Source organism: Tamandua tetradactyla, chromosome 2 (genome assembly GCF_023851605.1).
Source record: "Tamandua tetradactyla isolate mTamTet1 chromosome 2, mTamTet1.pri, whole genome shotgun sequence".
Taxonomy (NCBI): Eukaryota; Metazoa; Chordata; class Mammalia; order Pilosa; family Myrmecophagidae; genus Tamandua; species Tamandua tetradactyla.
In genome coordinates this window covers 78,628,700-78,656,182 of record NC_135328.1, presented here as the reverse complement: position 1 = coordinate 78,656,182, position 27,483 = coordinate 78,628,700, and the positions used below count along the sequence as shown (strand labels likewise).

Here is a 27,483-nt window from a genome sequence, read left to right as displayed (position 1 = left end):
TCTTGCATATTTCCATGTGAGCACCACATCAGGGAGTGGATTTTGAGAAAAGAGAATCACATGTGATAACCTGCCATCTTTTTTCTTATGTGACTCATCATCATTTTAGAGATGATTTTATGTCCAAAATTTCCTTTTTTTTTGCATGCCCAGGCACTGGGAATCAAACCTGGGTCTCTGGCATGGCAGGCAAGAACTCTGCTACTGAGCCACCGTCACACCGCCCTCCATTTGATTTTATACCTGTAAAATGAAAGAGTACAGATTTACCTGGTAAATGAGGTTCTGTATATCTGTATTACAGTGACATTAATGGGTAGGAAAAAGAAATTACATGGCTGAGACAATTATTTGAGCAACTTTCAGAAAAGCAACTGTCAGTTAGATAAATATTGGCTTAAAATGTGTGTGACTCAAACAGCTCTTGTGTAAATATGTTTGTTTATCTTGCTATCCCGGAAATGGAACCTTAGCAATTTTAGCTCCATGTGTTACTAATTTGCCGTATCTGAACTCGTCGTTTCATTGCATGCAATTCTTCTTCATCTCCGCAAAGATGTAGTCTGATGACTCGATGCAGTTATCTCAGTTGTGTCACAGAAGTGTGCACAGACCACCTTCAGTTGTTATTCTGACTCCTCAGGCTGGCGTTTTGTGCTCTCTAGAGAGCAGAGTTCTAATCATCTCTCACTATTACTGATTCTCGGTTTTTCCCCCAGTTTTTATTAGTCCCCTTCCTTTTTGATAATGAAGACAAAACTAATGAGAGTTTAAGATTTCATTGTGTTTGTTAAAAAGAATTTTACCAAAAAAAGAAATAATTACCTAACTGATTAACAATTAAGAAAAATGATTGCAAACATGCAAGACCAGGCAACCAACTACATTTACTTCAAAGATACACATGATCTTTTTAGGCCTCATAAATTTTGTGTCTTCTATTATTGCTTCAAATGTGGAAATAAGAACAAAATAGAATTTTGCTTTTCACCTGTTTCACTATGGCTGCAATTTTTCCCCTGTGCACAATTCATGGAAGGATGGTGTAGGTGGATATTATCTATATACCCTATTGATTAGGATTTTTATTACATAATGTCCAGTGGATCTCTGAAATTTATACTGCATTGAAAACTGTTTAATCCATCAAGTTAAAATTACTGTTCATTGCAAAGTAAGCTTTAGGTCTGAGAAATTTAATATGGAATATGATAGCCTCCTACTTATTAACATTATGATTTCTTTCAGTGTTTAATGCTTGCTTATAAATACATTTTTTGTTAAAACAGAATAGTGCATTCATAGTCACGATTGTATACAGGTACAAGTTGTTCACTTTTCTCAAACATTTGGAAGAAATGCAAACAAAAACCATATGTTTTAAATATTCCACAAAATACCTTTCTCATATGTTGCAAAAGTTTTTTAAGCTTGTACTATTCCACACAAGTACATGTACTACTAGTTTTATAACAGGTATTCCTGTGTATATACATAAATACATTCTTCACTTAAATGTAATTTTTCAATTAAAAACTATTTAAACCTAATATTAAGTCCATAAACTAAAAAAAAAAAAATCTTTAGAGCAACTATATATTATGTAGTTCTTAAAGTCTCTTAAGTAGTTCATCAGATGCTAGACAAACTCGAAAGGGCATCTAGTCCACCCTTCTTAGACCAAAGTGCCATTCAATGGATCTAAACAGGTGAAAATAAAACCCATTTTTTAAAGCAGTAATTTTTAAATGTTTTTAGGAATGAACCCAATCTAATAAAAGTTGCCAATCCTCTTCCCAGAAAAACAGTGTACATGTGTGCACACAAAATTTTTCATTGAACTTGGCAAGGATCACAAAGGCCATCTATGGAGAAGAAATTCTAGTATCTTAAGTTAATAGACCTGTTTTAAAATTTAAATAAGGAGGTCTAATATGTTTGCTGGGTAACTTGTTCTGTTTTTGGATTCTTTGTAATCCAAAAATTCTTATCTCTAACTAGAAGTCCTCCCATTTCAATTTTTTCTCTCCTTTGAGGTCGTGAAGCACAGTTAGTCATTACCTTTCATATTCTTGAAGGCCATATTAAGCCGCGCCTTGGATGTGTCCTCAGCAAGATAAATAATCCTAGCTAAGTAATTCCAGTTTGGCTATACCTTTTCTCAGAGGTCCCATTACTCAACTCTTAATCATCTTTGTTGACTTCCTCTGAATAGTCTTCAAGGTTTCCATGCTCCTTTGAGATTATTCCTTAGACTCTAGCAAAGTTCTACAGAAGTGGTCTTGATGTTTTGCGAGCCTTGCATAACTAATCAGGTTGAGAGCTTGGGGATTTGCAGGGGGACACCCTGCACTCTTCTCCTTCCAGGTTGGAAATCCCCAGATGGCATGTTACTGTGTATTTCATCAGTGAAATATACATTGGAGTGCTTGGTCCAACTAGGTTTTCTCTTGGGGATGTTGAAGTAGAAATTTCTAAAGCAGAGCTACCAAGGTTGCTAACTGTCTTATTTAGGGGTGCTGGTTCTATAACTCCAGGGCTGTCAATCACGGTCTGTGCAATTATAAATGGAGGCCCTTCCCTGAAGGCCTAATAGATCCATTTAACATAGGCTTGTATGAAATAACTTTGACCACCTGGATGGTTTTGCAAGTAGGCAAATTTAAAGACTAATTAAATACTAGTGCTTGAGGTAATCTCCCTGAAAACTGTGGCTAGCTCCTTCTTATTCATTTAGACCTTATCTCAAAGGTCCCCTCCCTCAGTGACCACCTGGATCTCAATTTGCACATCAATGCCACCATGAGGTCACCCCTACTTTATTTTCCTCATAGCACCTCCCACCATCTGAATTACCCTATTCATTTATTTGTTTCACTTTTTTTCTTACCTCTCTCCACCAACTAGAATATAAGCACTGCTAAATCAGGGGTCTTATCTGGCTGTCTCATCCATTCCTATATTATCTAGAACAGTCTCTGACATATGCTAGGCCCTCAGCAAAATTATTTACTTTTTGCCTTTTAAAGGAGCTGTTTTATCCCCCCCAGTTATCACTTTGTCATCCCACACGTCAGAACCCTTTAACTCCATGTCCTTATGAAGAGCTTCCACTTTTCCATGTACTTTATATGCATCATTCTGTGTTATTCTAGAGTGTTGCAGACTGCCCAATAATTAACCTAACTTTGAGGTTTTAAAACACAAAGAAAAATATTTTGATAAATAAAAGAGAAGAGAAATAGTTAAAGTAAAATCAAATTACAGAAAAAAATGGGTTTTATAAACATAAATGAGAAGAATCTCTATATGAAGTTTTACCACTATTAGAACATCCCCTCACCATATTCCAGAAATCTCTGTGGTTACTGAGAAATCCCTTCGATAGAAATATAGGGTGCTAAAGGAAAAAGAGGAGTTGGAGAAAGCTATAGTGGCTTTTTTTTCTCTTTAGGATGGAGAACTTCCTAGTTGCACTTTTCTGTATGCATATTATGCTTCTATGAACTCCCTTGGCTGGCCTCTGTCGGTTCTAACTCATGCATGATCTTTCTTAAGTATAAGTGACATCTACCCACTGCCAGGCACTGATAGGGGATGTACCCATGTCTCCAGTCAAATCCATTAGATGGAAGAGATTGGGGCCACAAGTGAGCTCTGCTTGTGGTGTTCAGAATCAATGGATCGATTTGTGCTCTTTATCTTTGGTGTAAAGAAACCTTTCCATTCACACCGTATATACTTTTATGCTGCTTCTTTTTAAAAATTTTTTAATTAGAAAAATCATAGGTTTACAAAAAAATAATAATGCAGGAAATACAGAGTTCCCATACATCTTCCCTCCATCATTAATATCTTGCATTGGTATGGTATATTTGTTACAACTGATGAAGATGTTATTATGATTATACTATTACCCATAGCTCATGGTTTACATTAGGTTCCCTTATCTGTGTTATACAGTCCTATGGTTGTTGTTTTCTGTTTTTTAATTTTTTATTCTAGTATTCTACAACTTAAAATTTCCATTTTAAACACAAATATATAATTCAGTGCTGTTAATTATGCTCATAATATTGTGCATTACTACCAAAACTTTTCTATCAGTTTCTACCAACTAGAAACCCTATACAGTTTAAGCACATTAACTCCCCAACCCTACCCCATCCCATCTCGTGGTAACCTATATTCTAGTTTCTGACTATGAATTTGCTTATTCTAATTACTTCATATCAGTAAGATTATACAATATTTATCCTTCATTTTGAATATCAATGTTAGTTTTTGTTTTTATCCCCTATATATCCTCAAAATAATAATAATAATAATAATAATAATAATAATAATAATAATAATAATAATAATAATAATAATGTTCCAGGTGGCATACAAAAAAAAAACCTGCTTGGAAATTATTTTTGCTTTAGATCAGATTAAGGATCACTGAAGAGATTTGTGAAAGATTTATAAGAAATTGTGTTTGGTTGAAAGGGAGGAAGTTGATCAATGCATGAAACCCCAGAAATACAGGTATAGGGAAGGAGTAAGATTCAGAAAGTTATGCTATTATCCATAAAGGGCCTTTGCCTTCTAAGTGTTAAGTTTTCTCTTCAATAATATGTTTTATCTTCTTTAGGTCATTTAAGAGATTTAAATTTCTTTGCTTAGAAGCAGAGATTTGTATCCCTAATAATGAAGTAGAATAGAACCCTGCCCCTTTTCTACCGTTGCCTGGGATGCCTATGAGATCTTAAACCAATAGTTCTCAAGCTTTGCCAGACATGTCTCATAGGAAGAAATTCGTAATTCATTTTACATGGTGACGTAGTATGCACACACCTAAACATACACATACCACTGAAATAAAAATTTCATCCAATAATATTTAACCTTACTATGTGAGATACTTTCAGTATATCCTGTTCCACTCTGAACTAATTCTTTCATTTCTTACATTTTCAATGCTAGATGCTCACACTAAGTTGATTCATGACCCATTAGTTTATTGCTACCCACCATTGAGGAGCGATCCAGCCATTCCTCAGAAGGGCGGACGTGAGAGCTGAGCACTTAGCCCAGTTTTGCTCTCACTACCCATGACCTTCGGTGAGTATCTTCCATTATTAGGGCATCAAACTCCTAGACCCAACTCTGGCTCATGACAGGCTCGCATTGGCTTATTTCACAAGATTTCCAGAGCATCCTCAGAAAAGGCTTTTTCCAGGCTTAATGCAGCACGAACAAGATTTGAGCCAGAAGATGCAGAATCAGTTGGGAGTCTCTGTCCAATGACAATGAAAATTCTGAGTGAGTTATAAAGATATTATTTCCCCCATGGGAAGAGTCATAAAATTTTAGAGCTAGAAGGGACTTTAGCAAATCTAATCTAGGACCTTTGATTTTATAACAAAAATATTCCTGTATATGTCCTGCAGATTGCAAAGCATGAGTCTTGCTCCCTTATCAAAAGTATTTAAACAACGCTATTTGCTTCCACTAACAGGTATGTTTGGAACAAACAGAACTTTTTATGTACCCAGAAAGCATATAGGGATAAGTTTAGTTTTCTACTTTAATAGATTTTAAGAGGGGGAAAATTGATATCGTAGCTCTGTTTTTTAGAAGTGGACATAACTGAATTGTGGACATCCTATATTCGTAAGCCACACATCTGCATGCGACAGTAGTCCCATGAGCATGGATTTTCAATTATTCAGATATCCAACAAGTATTTGTTGAAAATCTCATATCTACTTTTGAGCTGCTTATATTCTAGTGAAATATAGAATGCTTGTATTTTGTGTCACAAATATGTTATCCAGGAAACAACACATCATAAACAGTGGGTCCTTTGTTTTACACTGTTCAGACTTTATTGGTGTTTCATTGGACATATTTGTTCAACTATTCTGGGTCCTAGTTTCTTGGCATGGACCCAGACTAATTGATTTTAAGTCTTCTATTGAACTTTGGGACTCTACCTCACTAGTTAATTTATTCAGTAATTCAATAAATATTTGTTGAATTCAAGCCCTATTCTAGGTACTGAGTGACAGAAGTGAACAAGAAAGAACAATTCTCTGTGCTCATGGAACTTATATAAAGTAGAGAAACAATCTGTATGGCTTAATCGAACTCCTAATTATTGAACTATGAAAACTATTACAAAAGTTGATACCCAAAACTCCAACAGAACTGAGGAGACAAGTCTTCAAGAAGTTAGATTCATTATGTTATTTTATATGTTGTGAGCTCATTAGGTTTGATGAGAGCAATTCCTAAGTATGGTTATTCTTGTTCAGTTTTAACCTACCCAAAATAACAATAATAACCAACAACAGTGAGCAGAGAAGTAGGGAGGGAAGAAAGGAATAGCAGGAACGTAAGAGGAAGGTAGGCTACAGGGCGGAAATTATCCTCAGGTGAAGAAGCAAGTGCATATAAAATTCAAGATTGGCCAGGAATGTCATCTGAGTCATGCCTAGACATAGTAACGAGAAAACCTACTAGTGCTTCCACCTCAAACAGAGTTGAATCTAGCAGAATTGGGAAAACTGTTGGCACGCTGATTCCACAACTGCATTGTTTTGATGTTCTGACTCAAGTCTTAAGCATGATATTTCATGATCAGCTAAGCCGCTGAGCAACCACACCCTATTCTTGGCAAAAATATATATCATATTACATTTCCAAGGAGAGCACAATGGAAAATTTTTTAAAATAATAAATAAACAACATACATTCTTTATACATCTTGTCAGGATTTTCAAGGGCTTGACCATTTCCCCGGTGAAAGCCCGGTTTGTTTGTTATAAAAGATGCAACATGCAGAGTAACTGCTTGAACGGCAAGTTCCTTTTCAATTGAAACTTTTTCAGCCCTAACCAACGGGGACTATTCTCTTCAGTGGTAAAAGTAGATCCAGGTTTTATGGCTGGAAAGAGTCCAGGACATTCGAAAGCAAAGCAGACGGTTGTGAAGGATTATTTATGACAGATTTTGTGATGCCTGTGTAGTACTCTGATTTAATAGGGGAAAAAATGAAATCTGAAGCAGAGAGAATTTAATTTCCAAATTTTACTAGGTGTGCATGCAAGTTTTACACCAGAGTACTATCTCTCATGGCTATCATACTTTGGCAAAGTAAGTTCTTCCTTAAACAGAGCTGTGAAAATGCTGCACTGGGGTGTCCACAAGGAGACTTCAAGACAACACTTTCAAGTTCACACAGCAAACCTCTTCTGCTAAAACATGCCCAGTGGATGACATTCCCATCTATGATATACTACCCTGAGCAAACCCATGTTTTAATGGAAATCATCCCTCCAAAAGAAGAGGGGAAATTATAGAATCCCAAAGAAAATGGTACCACATATTGCATTTGCTACTATTCGGAAAAGTATTTTATTGATATGGGAGTTATAACATTGGCCATTTAAAGATCTCTAAACGTTGTAATTTTGGAAGGAAGAATAAATACATGTCCTATCTAATGTTTAATAAATGTAACTTTAAAAATAAATCTTGATTGGATTTCCATACCTCATCTCCAAAGGTAATATTGATAATGGAAGAAGCTGTATGATTGAAGAACAAGCAAAATAAATCTTACTTGAATATTAAAAACATAATGTATAAAATGTACAGATTTAAATTAATATCAGTATCAAATTTTATAATATATCAGATTTATAATGTATATGAGTCTTTAAAAAAAATCTACCCAGTCTTTTCCATTATTAAACTGCTATGCCAGAATAAAATTTAATGGAAGAACAAAATTGTATTCTCTTACAAATCAATACGCTTCTTAACTTAAACTTCCTAGACAGACCTCAGGAGTGAGAGTAGTCGAGAAATAAAACAAGATGCTGAAGCACAATAGTGGTCTTTGAGGAAGCCGTCAGGAAATGGAACAGACACTAGAAAATGATATTTTGCTTTCCTGGTCCATATAGAGTAGCAGTTGGGAAATAAATAAATATAAATATATTTATAAATAAAGATATATGCATATACAAAGATATGTAAGTAGACTGGTAGATAGGTAGGTATGTAAATATATAAAGTCTTGTGCATTTATACTTAAGGTCCATATATTATAGGTATGTATATATATGTCTGTATGTGTGTGTAAAGTATTTTTAAAATAATTTAATGCCCAGTATCCACCGCCCAGCTTACGAAATTAAATATTTCCAATGTTTTTGAAGAGTTTTGTGTAGAAATTAATTTATTCATTCAACAAATGTTTATTGGACACCTCCTATGTGGTAGACCTGTGCCAGACATGAGGATTCAGTGATGAACAGAACCCGCGTGGTCCCTGCTCCCATGGAGCTTACAATCTAATGGGTGAGAGAGACATTAAATATGGGATGACACAAATAAATATAATTGCCAATGCAAATAAATATGTAACTTTTAGCTATGATGAGTCCTGTGTATGAAGCATTGAAAGTAAATAAAGCAAAGGCCAATTTAGATAGGCAGATCTAGGAAAGCCTCTCTAAGGAAGGAAATTTTAAGCTGAGACCAGAGGAACCATTAGGATTTAATCATTAGAAAAGTGGCAGGAAGGAGGGAGTTTTCTTGGAAGCAGGAAGAGTGAGGGCAAAAGCCCTGGGAGCTTAGCCTCCTACACATCTCTAAGTTGTAAAAACTTAGTCCAGAGAAATACTTCCCTAATAGTCTTGCCCTTTTTGAGGGAAAGTGACATTCTTGACTTAGCACTGGTAAAGTATATGTCTTTTTTTTTATTCAACCAACTTCTTTTTAGGCTCCTATTACATGCCAGGCAGCTATGCCAAATGGAAACAAACAGGACACAGACACTGCTTTCAAGGCTTACGATGTAATGTTTGAGCAATTTCTTCTCCTTTTCGTTTCTTGTGATGGTAGTAATGACCTTCAGTTGTTCCATAAATTCTCTTTCCCAGTCTTCTTGACCAATAATATATCTAAGTAGTGAGTGCAAAGCGTCCTCATGACCCCAAGCTTCATTAACTTGCGGTTCTGAGCAGCTGAGCCAACCAGAACTAAATGCAAATGGTGCACTGTCGTGTATGTAGGCTGACCGAGGATGTCTCCAACTCCTCTCCCACATAAGTCATCTGCAATAATAGGTTGCAGAGAAAAATCATTTCTACTAACTCAGAGATTTAATTAATGGAACCTATACAGATGAAATTGTAGTACTGTTATATGAATTCTACTAAGATATTAAATTTGATTACACAAGGACTATTTTTTCCACTTGAATGTCATTATTCTAATGGAAGTAATATATAAGAAAAAATAATTAAATTAATAATATTAAATAAATAAATAATTTTAAAAGTTCATCAAATAACGAAAGATAATGTTGTGAACCTTTGAAAGTGTAAGGTAGTCTCGGAGAGTTTAATAAATCATGAGGGGTAGCAAAAAAATAGTTTAGTCACCATAAGGATAAAGAAAACCAGTACTGTCACTAGCATGAAATCACTCTCTGATTCCACTATCTCCTTTATTCTCAGCTTTAAAACAAGCTCCTATTTCATAACCACAATGTTTGGGGTTTTTTGTATGTTTATTCCCTGTCTTCTTCCAAACAAATTGAGGAGTTGTTTAGAGTAAAGTTTTAATGCAAAAAAACACTGAGCCATTTATATGGAATAAAATATTAAAATCCAGATAGAAAGGGTGAGAACATTTTTTGAAACCACAGACTGAGAAAAGATTTAGCTGTTGAGCACAAATTTTTGTTCTGAGCTTCCTAGTAGCAAAGCAAAGACAGAAATTTAGGCAGTTGTATAGTCCATTATCTAATAAATAATACATACCAGCCTGTCATATGTATTCTCAGAATTTGCCATAGGAGTTCTTATATAATTGAGCTACATAAGCACAATTTCCTAGATAATTTTACAAAATATCAGGAGTATTCCATATATAGATGCTCCTACCTTAACCATTAGTCAAAGCCTCTAGCGTATTGTTTTTCATAGATCTACTAAGGCAATTCTGCAGGAGGCCAGTATGAAATGTGCCAGACTTGTAACGTTCTGAGGGTAGACAGAGCTTGGACTATTTGTTTAAAGGTTTTTCATGGTCCTGCCACCCATATTTTCCTTTAAAACATCAGAGTCGTGGTCGGTACATTGCTCTCTCTCATACAAGTCTGCAGGGAGGCAGCCCAGGATTGTTGTGGTTTTCCAAAATATCCACTCCAAGGTGACCTCCTTGTCCAAATTGGCGGCTCCAGCATTTTCATCATCATTCTAGTCACAAAAAGGAGAAAAGGGGGAAACAGGGTATGCCTCCCCTCTTTGAGGACACTTACCTGGAATTGCACACACCACTTCCACTTATATTCCCTTAGTGATAACTTTGTCACATAATCACACATAGTTGCAAGAAAGCCAAAGAAATGTCTCTATTCTGAGAGGCTATGTATGTGTGATACCAAAGAAGAAACAGAATAACAGATGTCAGGAGACAGCTAATATTTCTTCCACATGCATATTAGTATTTGTTGTTGTTGTTATTAAATTGGTTTCCTTAAAATACAGGCTGGAGTTTAAAAACCAAAGTTTTGAGAGAAAAGAAAATGCACATAATACAGTAAACATTCTACTTGTGAGGTCATCCTGAGTTAGACAAGGGCATTTCTATGTCAAGAGATATAGAAATTTCTAGTCCAAGAGACAGAAAACTGAGGAATGGGGGATATAGAGGGAGCAGGTAAGAGGAGCAAAGGAAATACAGGTAAACAAAACCAAAAGTTAGGTCTGTGTGACCATTTGGACAAGGATGGACCTTGACCTTCAGAGCAGACCACAGCAAAACCATCAGTCACGGCATGCCGCTGACATTGCTGCCTCTTTATTTTGCACATCTAAGACGTGCCCCCACTGGTATTCTTCCCAGGAGTGTGCTCAGCTCACACACAGCAGATTGCTCTCTTTGCTCACTTGCCTTAAATGTGGGAAATCTCAAGGCTAGGACTGTATACCCCCAAGCTGCTTCCCAAAAGCTCTTATGATTGACTGTCAGTCACATCTGAGGAGGAAGGTTCCTGGCCTTTATCATGGGAACCCTGCACATTCCATAACTACTAGTTTCTGTGCTGGGAAACAAACTTTGGGTTTTAACTTCTGTGAAGTACACATGTAAAAAAAGATATATCTCTAGATTCTTTTGCCCATGTGTCTCCCAACTGCACCCCATAATTTTCCCTCAGGACACTTGCATATGTGGCAGTGCTTTTGTTGTTGTTGGCTTGTATTCAATTTTCTATGTCCTTCCCCTCGCCACCCGCCTTTTTGCCACACATACCAAGTTCCAAATTCCTTAATGAAAGTCTCCGAAAGGCCACTGAGTAGGAAAGATGAAATATCTAGCTTACCCAAAAACTCTGTGTCCTTTGGGGAAACTTAAAAAGTATACCATACTATAAATAATTTTAAGGTTTAGGTTCTTTTTCTGTATTTCATTATTTGATAGTTTTCCATATTTTTTATAACAATTATAATTGTAAGATGAGATCATTTTTCTAACTTAATAAAGAAACCATTAAACTAGCTGGTGTTAGAAAATATAACCAGCATAATGAGAATAAAATTGAAACTGCAGAATGATCTGTTTTATTCTGAAGGAGGAGTACTCTGATTTTCCATGCTTTAATTGCTTTTCTGATCTTCAAACTTTATTCCAATTTTAATCTACATTTTTTCTCAGTCTTTCTCAGTCTCAGACCATCTTTTCTGTCGTAATTATCGTGCTTGCTATTTTTACCTCTTGCTTTTCTGTTTTCCCATTCACATTTCTGTGGCCAAAAATTAATTAACTCACATATTAATTTAACAAACATTTATTTAATGCCAATTATGTATAAGGTACTATACTTTGTTCTGTTAGTGAATATAAGATTTCATAATTTTGATATTTACCCTAACAGAATTTACAATTAAGTTGAAAGAGAAAGATGTACTCTAACTACACACCGGGTGGCATGTGAAAAGTCCCCATAAACGGCTGGCTGAAAACCTGTGGGAGTACAGAAAAGGAACAATTACCATTTGATACTTAAGTGGTTAAGCAATTATATGTTAAAATGCCAAATTACAAAATTCTAAAAATATTTACTGCCACTGGGAAAAGATAACCTTCTAAAACTTGAAATAGCAGAATACATCAGAAATGAAAATAATCAACAGTTCCTAGAAAAATTTAAAACTTCAACACAATAAAAACTAGTAAAAATAACAATAATGGTGGGCAGACCACGATGGCTCAGTGGCAGAGTTCTCACCTGCCATGCTGGAGACCTGGCTTCGATTCCGGGTGCCTGACCATGCAAACAAAAAAAAAGAACAATAATGGTAATTAAAAAACAAAGAGGAAGACTCTTTCCAATAAAAAAGGGCCTTATATCTATAATATGTAAATAATATATTCAAGTATATATGAATATTATAAGGATCCCATCAAATAAATACAAGAAGGAAAAAGGTTTATATATCTATATATATATATATAAGGTCCTTCGGAGTTGAGGCAGCTAGAGATAAATTTATATATATATATATTTTAAGTTAGGGAAGACTTTATGGCAGAGCTGACATTTGTGCTACACCTTGAAGGATAAAAAGAATGTAAGAAAATCAGAGATGGAAGGAAGAGACAGGCTGAATGAAAATACAAGGTAGAAGGGCTTGGAGTCATTTGAATAATATCAGGCATTTCCATTGGTCTGGAGCATGGTCTTCTGTTATTCTGGGATTATAGAATGAGAGACAAGACTGGAAGCAGATCAGGGAGGTCCTGGATGGCCAAGCTGAGGAATTTGACTTTTGCATGTCATTCCCACTCTCTCTATATTGTCTATAAATCTGTTAACAGCCCTTCACCTTATTGTCTGGCTCTGGTATAATTATTTTATCTGTGAAAGATGATGTCATGGAAATAGTTCTGAACTAGAAATCAAGGGCCTTGGATTTATGTATTATACTTGCGTTTAATATATGAATATTACAACCATAATTCAAATCTTAGCGATTAAATCAATGTCTCTCTGTGTCAAAAAGGCTGTAAAAGACAGTTTTTTTGTTGCCAGAATTCGCTGTTATGCCTTGCACATAGTAGGTGCTCAATAAGTGTGTGTTGAAACCTAACTCTATAACCTCTGAAGCTCATGACATAATTTCAGCAATGTAGAAAAAAGGAGAAACAAAGACCTCAGGTTTGAGAGGGCTGAATAACTCCATCCTCCCAATTCAGTTCAGTGCTCTGCTGTGAGATGTGGGAGGTCCCAGAATTAGAATCTAAATAATGATAATGATTTATATTTTTCCCAAAATTTTATTAGGAAAAATTCCAAACACCCAGGAAAGTTGAGAGACTTGTACAGTGGACATCTGTATATTGGCCACCTAGAGTAGTCAATTTATTGATCTCCTACTTTATATCGGGATCTGAGCCATACACTATGCTCACTCGATGCCAGTTACAGACCCATCGTGTGGACATTATTCTTGTCATTTAACAGACTGAAAAACAAAAACCTGGGCTCAGAGAGTTTCAGCAATTTATTTCCCTGAAGCCCTCCTGGTAATAAGCCGAATAGCTAGAGTCGGAAATGTCTGACTCCCAAATCTGGGTCCTTTCCACTACGCCAAGCAGCCTCCAGATTTCCTCTCTGCTGCCCAGTGAGGTCACAGATGTTAACTAAGTACCTATAATGTGAGAAGCTCTGAATTAAGCATTGTAGGATATAGAAGGAAATATGAGCTGAGGTCCTTAGCGGTTGAGGCAGCTATAGATAAAGTAAACCAAAATTAAAAATTAGTTTAGTTGCTTCCATTTGTAACATGCAGTGCCAGGCAGGCACTTTGGGGAAAGAGGGAGACAGTGTGACAGAGAATGTAAAAACATGTTTTCTGCCCTTAAGCAGCACGTTGCATTGGGTTACTAAGGGCAGAAACCTTGATGGAGATTTAGATTTTGGTGATAATCATGACCACAGTGATGATGGTGGTGATGACAATAGAGAGAGACTGGTTTCTCACATACACTCACATTTTTTCTAGACCTGTTCTTTAACTGTTAGTGTTATAAAGTCTTTACCAAATGGATTGTAACTAACTATAAATGCTATTTGAACTTAAAGAAAACAGTAGCACTGTAGAGGGTATGATAGGGAAAAGCTTTAGGAAAGAGATGAGATTTGAACGGGGGCTTGAAGCTTAAGAAGAAAGGACAAGGGAGCTTGCCTCCGGGGTGCTGAGCCTGGTTGAGTAAAAGCTTGGGCCTCCCACCTTCCTCCCTTCTCTCTCCCTGCTCTGTTCTCACCCACAAAGCCTTTCCCCTCTTTCTTTTCATCACCTGAAAGTTTCTGTGGCATATCTGTTCAATTTCCATTGCTTTCACTAAACCCCTCACTGACTCCCCAAACCAGCAGTGACCTCTCCCTTCTCTGAACTCCTGTGCCCTTTGCCCTCTAAAGAGGAAGTGTGCCTAGTGGTTCTAGAGTTTAGCACTCAGCCCTTAGTCCTTATTCCCTGGGGTTGTGATCTTGGACAAGTTCTTTAACTCTCTGTGCCTCAGTTTCCTCCTCTCTAAAGGAGATGTATCAATCGGGATTCTGTTGCAGAGTTACTCTAGTTAATTTAAGCAGAAAGTGATTTATTACAGGGTACTCAGGAACAAGTGGAAAATTTGAATCACTAAAGAAAAAGACTTCGTTTTGAGCTTTCAGAAATGATTCCAACGTTTCTCTGCAAAAGCAGATCAGCATGGGAGCTGCTGCCTCTTCTACAACCAGGAACTGTTTGTAAAAGATCTGCAAGGAATATGAGAGCTAAGCCCTCCTTCTCAGATTCAGCAAATAAAATGCGCACCTCATGCCTGACTCTTGATACCCTCAAAACCAGCAACTGGTTAGCATATTTGCAGACAAACCACACTTCTTTGTAGACATTTTTAGAGGCAGAAAGAACAAAATGTGGTCTCTGCTTTCCTCCACCTCCCAAATCTTACAGTTGTGCTTCCAGGTGGCCAAATCTAAATCACATCCAGTACCCTAGCTGCAAGGGAGTCTGGAAAGTGTCGTTTCTAGATTTCTGGCCTCTGTATTTTAGAAAGGTAAACTAGAAAAGATGAATGTGGGTGACTAATTCATCATAACACCATCACCGGAAATAATAAAAGTACTCACCTCGGGCAGGTCACAGGGGCTCAGCAGACAGAGTTCTCACCTGCCATGCCGGAGACCCAGGTTCATTTCCCAATGCCTGCCCGTGCGAAAAATAAATACCCACCTCATAGGATACTTGAAAAGATTACATGAAATAAAAAATATAGATATTTACAACAGAGCCTGGCACCTGAGATGCTCTCAGTGAATGTAGCTATTTTCACCAAACTTTTCAGACTGGAGTGCAGGGAGAAGTCAAATGACCTCGGAGAGAGCCCCACAATTCCCACCTGCTACTAAGTAACTTGGATTATCCCACTTACGGTCTAAGAACACCAGTTTCCTCATCTGTAAATTGGGGGATAATAGCCACTCTCTATCTTATAGAGCTGCTCATAACACATTAGATCATGCATGAAAGGTGCTTTGAAAATTGCAGCTTACGCTCTAATTTTTGGTGTTAAGTGGACACCAGTTGAATTGGAAAATTACGGACTTGTGCTGCAATTCCAGCTCTGCCCCTGAGAATAGGAGTCCACTTCCTGAACTTTTGTCTCATTCACCCTCGCTTAATTTTCCTCTTATTTTTCATAATTAGCCAGGGAAATCAAACAACTCCATCACAGTCCGGTGAGGAAAGTGAGTTTCAGGCGCTTTTGGAATCATCTCTCTAAGGAAGATCAGGTCCTCCCAGCTCTTCACAGTTCCCCATGCTGAGTTCTTTCCAGGAGACCCAGGGCCCTCCATCCGTTCCCACAGCTGGGGTGCCAAGTGAGGCGCTTAGCCTCAAGGAAGAGACAGGTGGCTCCTGAGCAAAAATTGTAAGGCATCCTCCCCAGGGAGAGAAATTCCGAAAGTTTAGCTCACTCTTTCCTGCCATAAAGCACATTGAATGTTAACAGCTTGCTCCTGTCCAAGCTGGTGTTTTTTAAATTAAGTATTGTCAAATCCATACCATTTGGAATGATGCTTCAGACAGCCCTGACACTCTCTTTTGCTTCTGCTTTCATTTCACCTAATATATCGTGCGTGGAGCCGGTAACCAGTGTTACTGCTGCTGCGGCTTCTGCAGTTGCTGCCACTCAGACACACTTGCAGACGGCTTTAATTTAGATACCTGAAGAGGAAAAAAGGAACCCAGCCAACGCCCTGCTCAGATGCCATAAGAGGCCTTTCCCAAGCTGCCGTTAGTATGAGTCCTGATTACATCAGCACTGAAAAAGGTTTCAGAAATGAAGAAGTTGAGAAACACAGAAGCCATAGACTAAAATATTTTCCATTGTCAGGTAACATATACCCATAATAAAACCTGGGTAGCTTTCTGCTCCTTTACCTTCATTATAAACATCCCCCTCAACCAGTATTACCATATATATATATGGATGGATCAGAATGGATTTAAATTGGAGGACCCTGATTCAAGGGCTCATTCTAACCAGTGGAGTTTCAGGCAAATCACTTCTCTAAGCCTCAGTTTCCACATATATACAATGAGGCTAATACTTTACCAACTTCATGGAGTAGGTATAGAGGTCACATGAGCTTATGGGTATCAAATTGCTTTGTAAACTCTAGGGATATCACATAAACACTGGCAATGATTAAAATTAGCTGCGTCTGAAAAATTTCCTTAACCTCCCCAGCCCACCTTGAATTTTGTTCTCCTTTTCCTGAAGTTAGAGTAAACTTAGAGTTGACCCTGCACTGTTTAACACTTGCTTATGCAATTGCTTTTCCCAGTTTATCTGGGCATCTCCAACAGGGAAGGAAATGCTTCGAGCAGAGCCCAGAAAAGCAGGCATCCTCCAGGTAGTCCACAGATGAAGAAGGACTTGATTTAACAGGCTTTCCTGTGACTTCATTGAAGTGACCAGCTGGCTGTACATTAACATCTACCTCAAAGAAATCTCTGACTCAAAACATGTAGACAGAAATTATTACCAAAGGAGAAAGGAATCTAGAATACAAATGGCTACCAGTTATTTTCTGATCATCCCAATTCTTTTTTCTATCCCATGATAAATGGTATCTTTTGTAGAGCTGCTACTATCCCTTCTCCTACTACCTCTTCTCTCTGGATCTTCCTAACAAGCAGCATTTGTGTGTGGAAGAGGGAGGAAGGGGTCTTAGGTAAAATATTCCATTTTATAGAACTAGTTGGAACTCTTTAGCTAAAATAGGTGAAAACCCTGCAGCTGAAGGCTCAAATGTGTAAAGGAGAGTTATATAATATAGCTTTATGGATGAGAGTTTATTTCCATCAATCAGTTTTTTAAAATATGATGAGGATTTCAGATAATAGCAAGCATTTTTACAGCTACCTGTGATTACTCTTTAGCCTGAAAGTCCTTGAGAGATGTATAAAACAAATATTTCTGAAAGAGAGAAATGTATTTCAAGAAAAGGGTCTCATTGTTAGAGATTTGTGCTATCCGTTTTCCTAGGTCTACATAGTTAGTACTAAAGAGAAGGATGAATCTTTGTCCTGGCTTTCCTAACAGGTTGAAAATAGGATTTTTATAGCTCTTCTGTCTTTAATTGATATACCATGTAGAGTAAGTAATCTGAAGAGGAACAACCTGCTTTTCCTCACCCTTTTGAGAAGCAATATTGCAGGCATGTTTATAGGCAGATCTGCCTGTATTCACATGCCTATTATGGCTTGATCAGGTTTTCCATATTTGTGTATTTCATACCTCTTGTCAGTACTTTTTAATAATGAAAAGAAAGAACGTTAATTCTAAATGCCTTCTACCTCCATTATATGTATTTTTAGGCTATTAGAAGATCTGCAAAGAAGAAAAACTTCCTGCTAACACACCTATGGAAATGTAAAACCAAGTTTACAATGTCATTCTTTCAGAAACTCAGTGATCTCCTCAGCAGATAAGGGGAAAGACGGCCTTGTTTGACACTTGACACTATTCTAAAACCGTAATAAAATCCTCCCCTAGTAGAGCCAAATCTTGCTTGCTAGCGGATTAACCGGGTTTAGAAACTTCCTGACCTTCTCTTTGCTGTGTTAGTGGTCTTGTCATCATTTCACCGTTCGTTAGCAGTTCCTCCAGTGCAACCCTGGACCTCTGAGGTCAACCCATCCAAACCTTTGCAATAGTGGAAGGGAAAAGGAGGTAAAACTCAGTTCACCCTTTCCTGCTGCATTATACCAGGTCTGATTCAAGACATGGGTGAGGAGGAGCCTGAAGCTGTTGGTTAAAAGAAGGCTTTGGAATTAACTGTGGATTTAAATACATACTTTTTTTTCCTCCCCCTGCTAAGGCAGATAGTTGAGAGTTGGCAGTATGTCAAAAATCAGCCTGTTCCTCAGTTCCAAATTTCGGCCCCACTCCCATCCCAAAGTCTTTGTTAAAGGATTCTTTTTAAACTAGGGGATCTAAATTTCTAATTATACCTTAAGAATTAGTAAACCTTGGATGTTTCAAATTGTCACTTTACAAAGAAGCAACTTTTTTTTTTCAGATCAAGTCATTAATACGCAAAATAACATGTGTCACTGCTTAGGTTATGAAGAACTTTCAAAAAGTTGTCTCCCTTTGCCAAGTCAAGGGGGAAAATAAAGAGGTACTTAATAGAAGAGGAATAAAGCAGTGGTACAGAACACGTTTAAAGGGCACGTTAAATCAGTTTTTGTCTATGGTTCTTTCCCTTTATGGCATATGTTATATATTGACAGGGATTAAATTTCTCTCCTGAATGGAACAATACAGAGTCACAGGGAGCTACTGTACTTTACAAAGCAACAGGCATCAGCAAAGGCAAATGGCAAACAGAAATGTATCTCACAAAGAACTAACCAGGTTACTTAAAAAGTACAGGGCTTTGTTTCATCGTTTGCAGTTCTGTATCTTTTGCACTTCTCTTCTCCCTCTGCCGCGCACTCTCCTTTCTTTTTCGTTCTTTTCCCCCTTTTTTGCTCACACTGTTACACTTTCTCTGTCCCCCGGCTTTGTTATTCAGCATGTCTGATTAGCAGGAGCCTGATTGGCTGGCTGCCTGCTCCAAGAGAGATTCCATTCAGCTTACCCCCCCCCTCCCCAATCCACTCACCCACCCCTCGGTCAGGAAATGTGAGCAGGGCTGATGGAAGCTGATAGGCAGGGCTGGAGTGTTAGCACCAGTACTGGATGTGACAGCAGGCAGAGGAGCACTTAGCAGCTTATTCAGTGTCCGATTCGGATTCCGGCAAGGATCCAAGCATGGAATGCTGCCGTCGGGCAACTCCTGGCACACCATTCCTCTTTCTGGCTTTGCTGCTCCTGGTAAATGCCTTTTCATTTCAATACTTCGCTATTGCTAGTTAGTCTGGGTGCTGTTGGGGTGTTTTCTGTATGTGCATTTGTATAAGTATGTGTGTTGTGTGTTTTGGTGAACGTGTATGTATCTTTATCTTAAAATTTCAGGTAAAATAATTTACATGCGTTTAAAAACAAACCAAAAAAGCTCCATCCAGAACTTTAACCCCCACTTCCCAAGCAAAACAAAGTCTGCGAGACTTTCTGAAATTAGTTGCAGGTATTATAATTCTGAGATGTGAACTTTGGGATCTAACTGCATAGAGTTTGTGAGCAAAGGACCGTATAAATGGTAGTGTGTATGCATGGAATTTGGATACTAGACATCCTGAAATCAAACTCACTCACTGGTGCACTTGGAATTTTTTGAAGGATCGGCTGCGAGGGACTTTCCCCCACTGCCTGTAATGAGTATTTTTTCTCTCTCTATGCACATGTGCCTAAGAAATAAGGTAAAGAGGGAATGAGAGCCTCTTTGCAGCCAACCCAGATTATAGCTTATAATTACTGCAAGTCATTTATGGATACAAGTTAATGCTAGTATTTATGAATTGAGGATTATGGTCTTTGATCTCAGATCTACTTTTGAAGAAAAAAAAATATGAAGACTTTTTGTACGGCTGCTTTCTACAATCACAGTGATAAGATGCTTGAACATCAACACACACGGCATTTTTTACTCAAAGTAAATGTTCCATTGTGACTCATATTTGATTTTATGGGCAGAAAATGAACATTTACTGTCCAAAAAAATCTACACTCAAATATTAATAGCAATGCACATTTTTTTAAACCAGAGAGCTCTGGGCAAGCAGCTTAGTAAACCTCATCTGAATGTTTGATTCCAAAATTTGGACTCATTGGTTCCAAACAAACGTGATTATAGCTCTCCCTGTCATATTTATTGCAAGCCAAAACTTCCTCAGAATGTAACAAGGCAAGTAACAAGGTAAAAATGCAACGAAAATATAGGTTGCCTTGGTTCATTCATGGTGAAGGAATGTTGAATTCTGATTAGAATCTAACAAATTTGATCTCACTAAAATATGAAGAAGGAAAGCAAACCATTTGGTACAAATTGAGAAACTCCAGGAGAATTCATTAAAGAGAGTAATCAGTGATTAAATATTTTGTACCTTCTCACTCCATAATAATTTACATCGTTGTAGCCAAGAAATCGTAATGCTGCATTACAAATGCTGTAAATGTAGAAATACAATATAGGTTCCATTTTTCACTAAAAGGCAGGTTGAATTTTAACCATGAATGAACTGTAAATTTTAGCTGTTCTGAAGAGTATATAAAGCAGAATGTTTAGTTGTGCTTAGTGACTTGTGGAACAGGCAATTTATGAAAGGTGTCTCATTTTTTCCATATGGGATATGTTACTTGTGTACTCCATTAGTTTGTCTCTTTTTTCCCTTCTTTGTGATTTTTTTTAAACATGTGTGTTATTTTCATATTATATTGCATCAAAAAGCAAATTACCAGTACACATAAGTTTATTTGATATTTTCTTGTGGAAGTATGATCTCATTACACTTTAGTAAAATGTTCCCATTCAGAAATAGATTGTTGTGTTATCCATTTGGTATATGCATTATAGCCATTTTTGAGATCCTTAGTATTCATATATCTATTAGATCATGCAAAATTAGACTTATATAGAAATATGGAACATTTGCTTATTTCAGAACTCAAGCATATTATGTTTAATTTACGGTTGTATTATGAGATAAAAAATGAAATGAGGGCGGGCCGCGGTGGCTCAGCGGGCAAAGTGCTTGCCTGCTATGCCGGAGGACCTCGGTTCGATTCCCGGCCCCAGCCCATGTAACAAACAAACAAAATACAATAAAACAAGAAAATGTTTAAAGATGTTTCCCTTTCTTCCTCCCTTCCTTCCTTCCATCCTTCCTTCCTTCTCTCTGTCTTTCCTTCCCTAAAAAAAAAAAAAAAAAAAAAAAAAATGAAATGAAACCCAGGTTTGTTTTGTGCCTGTTATTTAAATGAATTGGGAATCTGAGAGCTAAGCTAGAAAGGAAAGAGGACTGACTGGGAGTGCTTAGACACATCCCTTTGCAGGGTCATAACAGCACAAAATAGCTGCAATGTAGTGTGTCTGAACGTGTCATACACCAGGCTGGTTGTTGAAAAACATTACAATGAATCCTTCCAATAACTCTTGAAATAATGCCTTTCTAAACCCATTTTACAGATAAGGGAAAATGCTCATATTTGAAACTTAAGGTTCATAACAGAGTGAAAATACTTGCTATGTATTGGGAATCTGAGAGCTAAGCTAGAAAGGAAAGAGGACTGACTGGGAGTGCTTAGACACATCCCTTTGCAGGGTCTCATTTCATTTCATTTTTTATCTCATACTTTCTTATCCCAATACTTTCCCAAGTATTGCTTAGGACTATGGTTGTAAATTGTTTAGCAGAGATGGTAGCAATGGTGTAGATTGGTCTGTACTCTTTGTTTGAGATATTTGCACTTTTTGTATAATATTGGCCATAAAAGATAGGAACAACAAGCTGGACACTTGCTCATTAACATTCGCCTTTAGCTTTGTAGCCAAAATTAAATTATTGGTTTAAGAAAAAGTGGCCTTTGCCCTGATTGGTAGTTGACTTAGAACTGAAAGTGACACTGCAGCTCAACATTCAGTTTACGTAGAGAAATTTGAATTGGGTGGCTTTTTTACACCTGTAATCCTTTCACATATTACAAGATTCTGTCTGCTCTTAATTTAAGCAGTTTCTAAAGTTCCCTTTAAAACATTCTGTTTATTTAGGAGAAAGCCCAGATTCTACTTCAAAATTTCCTTCATTTCTTTGATTGCATAATCATCTGTATCATGACTGGTTTCTTGAATGTGTCTAAATATCGAATGTGATTCACCCTAAGTTTTGTCTAAGTCCTTTCCCCTTGAAATAATTCTCCTGAGAGGATGAGGTCCCTGACTCTTTTGTATCTATTTTAGGATAACACCATACTTCCATACAAAGTGAATTCCTTGTAGACTTTGTTTTCCCTCTGGACAATACTGATCAAAAGCAGTGGGTTCTCTCCTTGATGTGCTCAAATAACCAATTCTTGAGACACCAGGGCTTCAAAGAGAGAGTTTACTGCTAGGCACAAAGCAGGAGATCAGATGGTGTGTCATCCTAAAAATTTGTCTCCCTGAACTGCAATAATTCTGGTAGTTTTATAGTATCAAAAGATGGCAGGTTTTAGGGTAATGTACACAATGGTTGTACATTGTGTAATGTAATTAGAGGTTATCTAATTATTGAGCATGCACAGATTGATGGCATGCTTAGTCACAGAAGGTTTTTAAGAAAATGGTGTCCTTAATATGATAATAGGCAACTCTGAAGTTGAAAAAGCAGATAAAATAGATCCAAGTAAGGGTCAGTCACAAGGTTTTTACAATTATAAGGGAACAAGATAAAGGCTGTACAGTTATATGGTCATTATCAAAAATCAAGACAACTAGATTACAATTCAGCAATTTCAGGCATTTCCTTTTGGCCATTCTAATATACTAAGAAAGTAAAAATAAATCATCTATATACTGATTCAGTAATCATAATCATTCCCTAAATCCTCGATTTTCAGTTTCAATTCCCCTCTCATTTGATAATCACCTCAATCTTGAGGGATATCTGGGTCATGACTGTGCTAACTTCATGCTGAAAAGGGGCACTGCCATTATACAGTAGAGGAATGAAACTGGTTGCTGTTCTTGGAGAGACTGGTAGTTCTGCATTTCAGGGCTTATCTTACATAGGAACAATATGGAGGCTTTAAGTCTCAGAAAAATAAATTTAATTGGCAAAACTTTATAGAACCTTATATAAAGACCACAATATTTTTTAGGGTTTTCAAGAACACTGTTGGTTGGGGCTTGGATACACATGAGAGTAACCTCCAGAATGACCTCTCATCTCTATTTGAAATCTCTTAGCCACAGAAATTTTACTTTATTTTTTTACTTTCCCCCCTTTTGTTCAACCAACCCCACAATGTTAGGGCCAGGCTCATCCCTGGGAGTCACGTTCCATGTTGCCAAGACGACTTATACTCCTGGAAGTCATGTCCCATGTAGGGGGGGAAGGTAGTAAAGGTATTTGCAAAGTTTGGCATAGAGATGCCACATCTGAGCAACAAAAGAGGTTCTCTGGGGGTAACTCTTAGGCACTAACTATAAGTAGGCTTAGCTTTGCCATTACAGAAATGTTTCATAACGGCAATTCTCAAGATTGAGGACTTGGCTTATTAAATTGGGTGCCCCTATTGCATAAGAAAATATCAGGAATTCCCCAGGTGGGAAAGTTTAATAGTTCCACCTATTCTCCCAGTCCCTTAAAGGGCTAAAAATATGTCTTCATTTTCTTCCAAGAATACTCTGAAATTTATCAGGCTATTACATTAACCTATACAGAATATCAAGATTTATTCCCTATTCTAGGTTCCATGTGAAATAGGTTGTTCGAATAAGCTGACCATGCAAGTTAAATTAGATAGTGTGTGACAGAAAATTTAAGTATTGGACAAAATAACATCTCTTTCTTTGTTTTCACACAGAAGTTAAAGTCTTTTACCCTGTATTCTGATTTACCTTAGTCTTAACCAAATCAGCTTCATTCACATCTCTAATTGAAATCTGATCTCTTTTTCAACTTCTTTACAGTTGCTTCTAATGCTGCTTTCAGAGCTGTAGAACTCTGACTCAGTCTCAGGTGTTACACAGATGCCCCAAGTTCCGGGGAACTACCAGTTTATACACAAAGAGCAAAGCATCTGAGAAATTAGAAATAACAGTCAAAGCTCAGGAATAAATATGACGGTTGTAAGAGCTTATAATGTTGGCTCTAATTTTCTTATAAGCATTTTATAAATGAAGCTATTTTCAAAAATAAAGATATTTGACCGTTGACTTATATAGGGACCATCAACCACAAACCATAGCAGAAATTTGTTCTGTTTCACCTTTACACATTTACCAGGGTTATGTTAATTAACAAGTACAATATAATCTGTATACTTTTCTTGCTTCTCTTTTAAAGTCCCTTTTGGTTGAAGATTAAGTTCTGACTTATAACTGACCACATGTACTTTTAGAAAAGCATTAGGGCAAAGTAGCACAGCTGACAAATTAATTTTGTTGTTTCCGTGATCTGTAACTTTTTTCTAAGAATAACTAAAGCCTTGACATCTTACCATTGTCTAACATCACGCAGCTCAGTATTAGGATACGACATGGACAGTCAGGACATTGTCAAGTCTTCAGGAATTTAGAGATTTATGCTACCTCTCAATATATGAATAACAGTTCACCCATACAAATTTAGCTAACAGAAAGATAGAAAAACCCTTTTAATTATTGTAATACTTCCCTAACACTTCCTTTGTAATAGGTTAAACTATTTTACAAAGTGAAGAAACACATCTTTTTTAACAGTTTTCTTTTAAAAGTGAGAAGACTGGTCTTCAGATATAAAGCATATAAAGGTTAACATCAACGTGGATATTATTCTGATATGATAGAAATATTTGTCTTCTAGACAGAGTACTCAGATGGTGAAGAATGACTTTTTATATCCTTTCATTACGAGCAGACCAGTGGTCCATGTTATTTTAACAGAGAGAAAGCTAAACTCTTGTTCTGTGTGAATACATGGTTTAACAACAACAACAACAACAAAACTCTTTAAAAATATACTGTAAATAGGCTTATCAAATTTTTTTGGTCAGCGTTGACTTTTATTCACTTTCACAAAACAACTTTCTGTACCCATTCAGGTCCTATCTTACATATTAAAACTAGATACTTCAGGGCAAATCATACTTCCTTAGACAAGCTTATCGTATTTTAGTCAGCATTGAAAGAAAATTCACTTTCACAAGATTTCTGTGACTTTCAATATCCATTCGCATATTGTTTTACATTAATTTTATTTTAGGACAAAACCATATTCCCTTAAACAAGCTTATCAAATTTTAGACAGGATTGACTACAATAAACAAAATTCACTTCCATAAACCTTCTACAATTTTTCATATCCATACAGGTCGACAAAGAAAATTCACTTTCACAAACTTTTACAACAACACTTTAATCAGAAAATATGATGAGCTTAGCATGGAGAATAATAAAAACACTATCTATTCCACCTATAGTTTTTGTTTATTCCAGACTGTATACAACTAGAAATAAATTTGATAACAAATATACAAGGCCTTTGAACATGCATACTACCCTCCAAGAATAGTATTTATGAAGGGGAGAAGAGACAGAGATACTACAAAATTTATGCATAGGTTTGGAATGCAGCCATGCGTTTGTATTCTTTATATTCTCAACACACAGATTATTACTTCACTATATGCCTAAAATCTCTCAGACCAATCCAGTACTATGTTCAAAGATAAGAAAAGCCCAAGTTTGAAATATAATCATCATCTCAATTATTAAGAGATACTCATTTTCTGTAGTAATGCAAATGTTCTAAAAATGATCATGGTGACAAATACACAACTATGTGATGATATGGTGATTGTGTATATACTGTGTACTTTGGATGAATTGTATGGTGTATGAAGATATTTCAATAAAAATACATAAAAAGAAAAATATTATTAAGGGGTTTATATACAGAAAAAAACTCAATTTTTCTCAACATTATTCCCAGGTACTAAATAATGTCAGGAATATGTTAGTTCACAAAATTAAATTATATATCTGAAATAAACAGGTTCAGAGCTCTACTTATTCAAATGCTACCCCCTTATTCTAAGGTCTTACAGGTGTCATCTCTTCTATGAGGTCTTCCCCTAATTTATTCTTTACCTATCTACTTTTTTTTTCCTTCTGTGTTCTTCCAGCATTTTTACTTTTTTATTAAGATAATTGGCCGGCACTTTAAACACTGCTGTCTTATACTGTGCCCCAGTACAAGTATTTCCAACTAGAATAGAAACTCCCTGAGGCCAGGTATTATGTCTTCCCCATTCATGACAGCACTTACTAACCTGATCATGTTAATATAGTCATCAAAAATATATTAACTGACATGAAGAAAGCCACTGCAAATCCAAATTCTTCCACCTACAGGGGAACAAAAGCCAGAGCAATTAAGAAGCCAGATTATTTGAAATCCAGGTAATTAAGGTTATGAAATAAAAATTTCATTTATATTTCTTATATAACTCAATTGATTCCTTACATAAGATATATTTAGAGCATCAGCCTGTTCTCATTTTCAATATATTTTATATAAAATGTCATCATTACCAGATACATTATTAAATTTATGCAACCTAATTAGACTACTTTTTAAGAGGAAATTTAAGAATGTACTTATACTATCCTGTTGTATCAATAAACTTGCATCAATTTAGGGAGAACATTCATAAGTAGAGGAAAATTGTATATGTTTGATTCAAAAAGTCATCATAAAAACAGGAATCAGACTAGACTTTGTCACTGCAACTTTAGCTGCTGTATTTACTTTTTTTATTCGTTCTATTGGAAGTTAAAAAAAATCTCTTTATTTTCATAATATCCTAAAATTACTAACAACTTCGAAAGCATATTGACTATCAAGTTCTGGAAAATATATTACAATTGCTTAATCTGTCCCAAACATAAACCCAGGAAATCTTTTCCAGAGCTTTCAAGGCTATGACTTTTACTTACTGAAATTCAGCACCTAGATGCTATTCAATAACTCCTACCCCAAGACTATTTATATTTTAATAATGATTTGTTTACTACAGTTAGTATTGCAAAGGTATTATTGGAAAAACATAATTTTAACTGGGGAATTCTTTCAGAACAAACATGGCCTATTCCACAGCATTTCTTCTGTGCCTACCATTTCTAATCTCCAGGGCCAGCAGAAAGAATTTTAAACCAAGCCCACACTTTCCCCATCTTTCTGTGCCCAACTCTTTCCCCATAGCTGCCTTAGTAGTTGG

At 36.6% G+C, this 27,483-nt stretch overlaps 1 protein-coding gene across 2 annotated transcripts in view; it reads left to right on the top strand.

Annotated features, from left to right (window-relative positions):
* The window catches only part of ADAMTSL1 (ADAMTS like 1), a 998,876-nt gene that overhangs the window by 567,818 nt on the left and 403,575 nt on the right, over positions 1 to 27,483 (top strand). Inside the window, exon 1 of one of the 2 annotated variants that reach the window (XM_077148080.1) lies at positions 19,283 to 19,458. The exons of the other annotated variant lie outside the window; for it this stretch is intronic. Within the exon in view, the coding sequence (XP_077004195.1) occupies positions 19,396 to 19,458 (63 nt within the window). The 5' untranslated portion in view covers positions 19,283 to 19,395. Of the gene's footprint in view, positions 1 to 19,282; positions 19,459 to 27,483 lie in introns of those variants that run through there. 2 annotated transcript variants of the gene reach the window in all.